The following is a 2,324-nucleotide window of genomic DNA, read 5'->3' as shown; positions in this document are numbered from 1 at the left end:
TAAAAATTCTATTTATAAGTTAGCGTAGATAATACGATTAATAAAATATTTATATCTCATAATTTATTTTAAAAGATAAATTTTAAAATTTAAATAACTCATTGAAACATATATTTTTAAAACAGTTATATTTCAAAAACAGTTTTGCCTTGGGGTTTAAAATCAATTTAAAGATGTTCACATTGTTTATTTATATTCTCATACCAGCGCCATACCATATTATATATATACGTACATTAATTACGCGGAATTGAAATCCAAATTGTCAGCAATATTGCATTAGTTGAAGCAGATGCATACATGAATCCCCAAATCACACAGACCGACCCTGATACAAGCATATATCTTGCTTTCTGCCACATTTCCGTAGCCCGTTCTGCCAGATTTCTGAATACGGATTTTGTCTTGAAAAGGTGATCCCGAGAAAATCTGAAAACTCATCGTAAACTCATTCGTACTGCAGCACTGCTAGTTTTAGACCTTATCTCACTTTTTTTGAATGTGTACGTACAGAAATTCCACAGATCATTTGAAAAAAAAAAAAAAAAAAAAGGGACAAACTTGGAACGCATCGGTTTGCAACATTCGGGGTTCATCCAGTGCAGGCATATGTCTGATGCAACTGTAGCTAGAACTGCTCGAAAAAATAGAAGTGTAGCAAGAACGCGAACTTTGAATATTGCAGAGTGATGAGGATTCAGCAAGCTGTGTGCATGCATCATTGATCATGATCTCGAAGATAGTTGTCTCGCCAACGCCAACCAAGATTAAGCGAGCGAGACTTAATTTCTATGACAAACAAGTTATTAATATAGGAAACGGTTCCCATACATTTTACATTTTCTTTCTACTTGGAGCACAACAGGAGAAACCAACTTAGCACTGTTTTTCAGTATTCTGGAAAACTTGATTAATAGTCAGTTCAAGAGGCTTAAAGTGTTGAGGGACTTGACCACGGGGGCTCTGGATGGTGGGCTCTGCTGGGACGGGAACAAATGGACGTACTTGCAGTTGGGGCAAGATGGGAAGGATTTGGACAGTATGACCAGAAGATGACAATTCAAACAAGGCAAAGCCATCATGTTACTGCTTGGGCTGCAATTCTTCTTGGAGTCACCGAGTGTATCAGCAGAGCTGTACTGTTCGGGACATGAATTATTTGAGTGTGTTGCGATGTGGAGTTCAAGGTCTAGCTTTTGATCTTTTGGCCAGTTGCAACTCTTCCTCAATGTCTTTCTGTTCAGATAATACATCCTACCTGACTGCAGTAGCGCGCAATTCGGAGGAGGAATCAAATATAAAGTAAGCATAACCAATTTGGAATGGCTATATGTTAAAGCTATTGCAAGTATCGAGAGAGAGAGAGAGAGAGAGAGAGGTACCTCAAGATCAAGGCATTGCTCCCAGTCCAATGGCAGAGGGTCTTTGAGTTGAAGATCAACACTTGTGTGAATTGATTTTTCAGTCTTCAGCAGGTGATCACTGAAAAACTTCCTCTTCCGGGAAGGGCTGCTCTCAGATTCTGAAGATGAATTGTTGGCGCTCTTGTTGACGACAGAATCATGTATTGGAGCCAAAGAGAGTTCCGGAAGCTCCATTATCCACCAAATTTTCTGTACTTAAATTTATATATCACTGTCTTTTTCTCAACAAACTCCTCCTAGATGCACATTTTTTCTTTCCCACTAAATCATTATCACGATCTACTTTTTAGCAGCAATAGAAGCAAAAAAGATCATGGATTGAGCTAGAGAAAACATAGGAAAACTCCTGTTTTTGATTGAAAGAGGCAGTCATGCAAAGAGGGCGTATCTACTAAATAGGGTTCTTAAATTTCCTCCATCAAAGCCATTAAAAGGAGGGCAGACCAAGCATTTAAGGTGGCCAGTAGGCATCACTTTAATGACTCAAAATCCTGCTCTCTTTCGCAGAATTTAAAACCAATCTACGTACACATGATGACCACCACAAACGTCTAGTCCAACCTCTAATACTGCAACTTAATTGAATTCTAAAAAATTCTTGCAAATTTCTCATCTGTTATAATTTTGAGTACATAATTTCTCTTCCAGTACTGTTGCATATAACTAACCACCAGTAAATAAGTCATACCACTCGAGCTGCAGCAAATTTGTCAAACAACATGCACGAACTTGACCTGATATTTGGGAAAGCATTACATTATATGCATGAAGTTCATATAGTGGACATAAATTACACATATAATGCATATATCAAAGATAACAATGCATGCGGTTCTGTGATCAGGTGATTATTAAATTGATCGAAACCATCAGTAAATGCATTTCGCTATCTGCAACAGA

At 37.7% G+C, this 2,324-nt stretch overlaps 1 protein-coding gene across 1 annotated transcript; it reads right to left on the bottom strand.

The window, feature by feature from the left end:
- Positions 1–250: 250 nt before the first annotated feature.
- Positions 251–1,821, bottom strand: LOC122300197. The gene is made up of 2 exons (XM_043110693.1): positions 1,383–1,821; positions 251–1,262 (listed from the first exon to the last, which is right to left on the bottom strand). The coding sequence occupies exons 1-2, from the start codon at positions 1,596–1,598 to the stop codon at positions 918–920; spliced, it is 561 nt and encodes a 186-aa protein (XP_042966627.1). The 5' UTR covers positions 1,599–1,821; the 3' UTR covers positions 251–917.
- Positions 1,822–2,324: the final 503 nt, after the last annotated feature.

The sequence above is a fragment of the Carya illinoinensis genome, chromosome 2 (assembly GCF_018687715.1).
Source record: "Carya illinoinensis cultivar Pawnee chromosome 2, C.illinoinensisPawnee_v1, whole genome shotgun sequence".
NCBI lineage: Eukaryota > Viridiplantae > Streptophyta > Magnoliopsida > Fagales > Juglandaceae > Carya > Carya illinoinensis.
The sequence above is the reverse complement of the archived record's forward strand: the minus strand, read 5'-3'. Positions and strand labels throughout refer to the sequence as shown.

Coding starts and splice junctions, on each gene's coding strand:
- LOC122300197 (XM_043110693.1), bottom strand. CDS start 1,598: ATGGAGCTTCCGGAACTCTCTTTGGCTCCAATACATGATTCTGTCGTC. Junction 1,263..1,382: donor AGCAATGCCTTGATCTTGAG/GTACCTCTCTCT, acceptor GCGCTACTGCAG/TCAGGTAGGATGTATTATCT.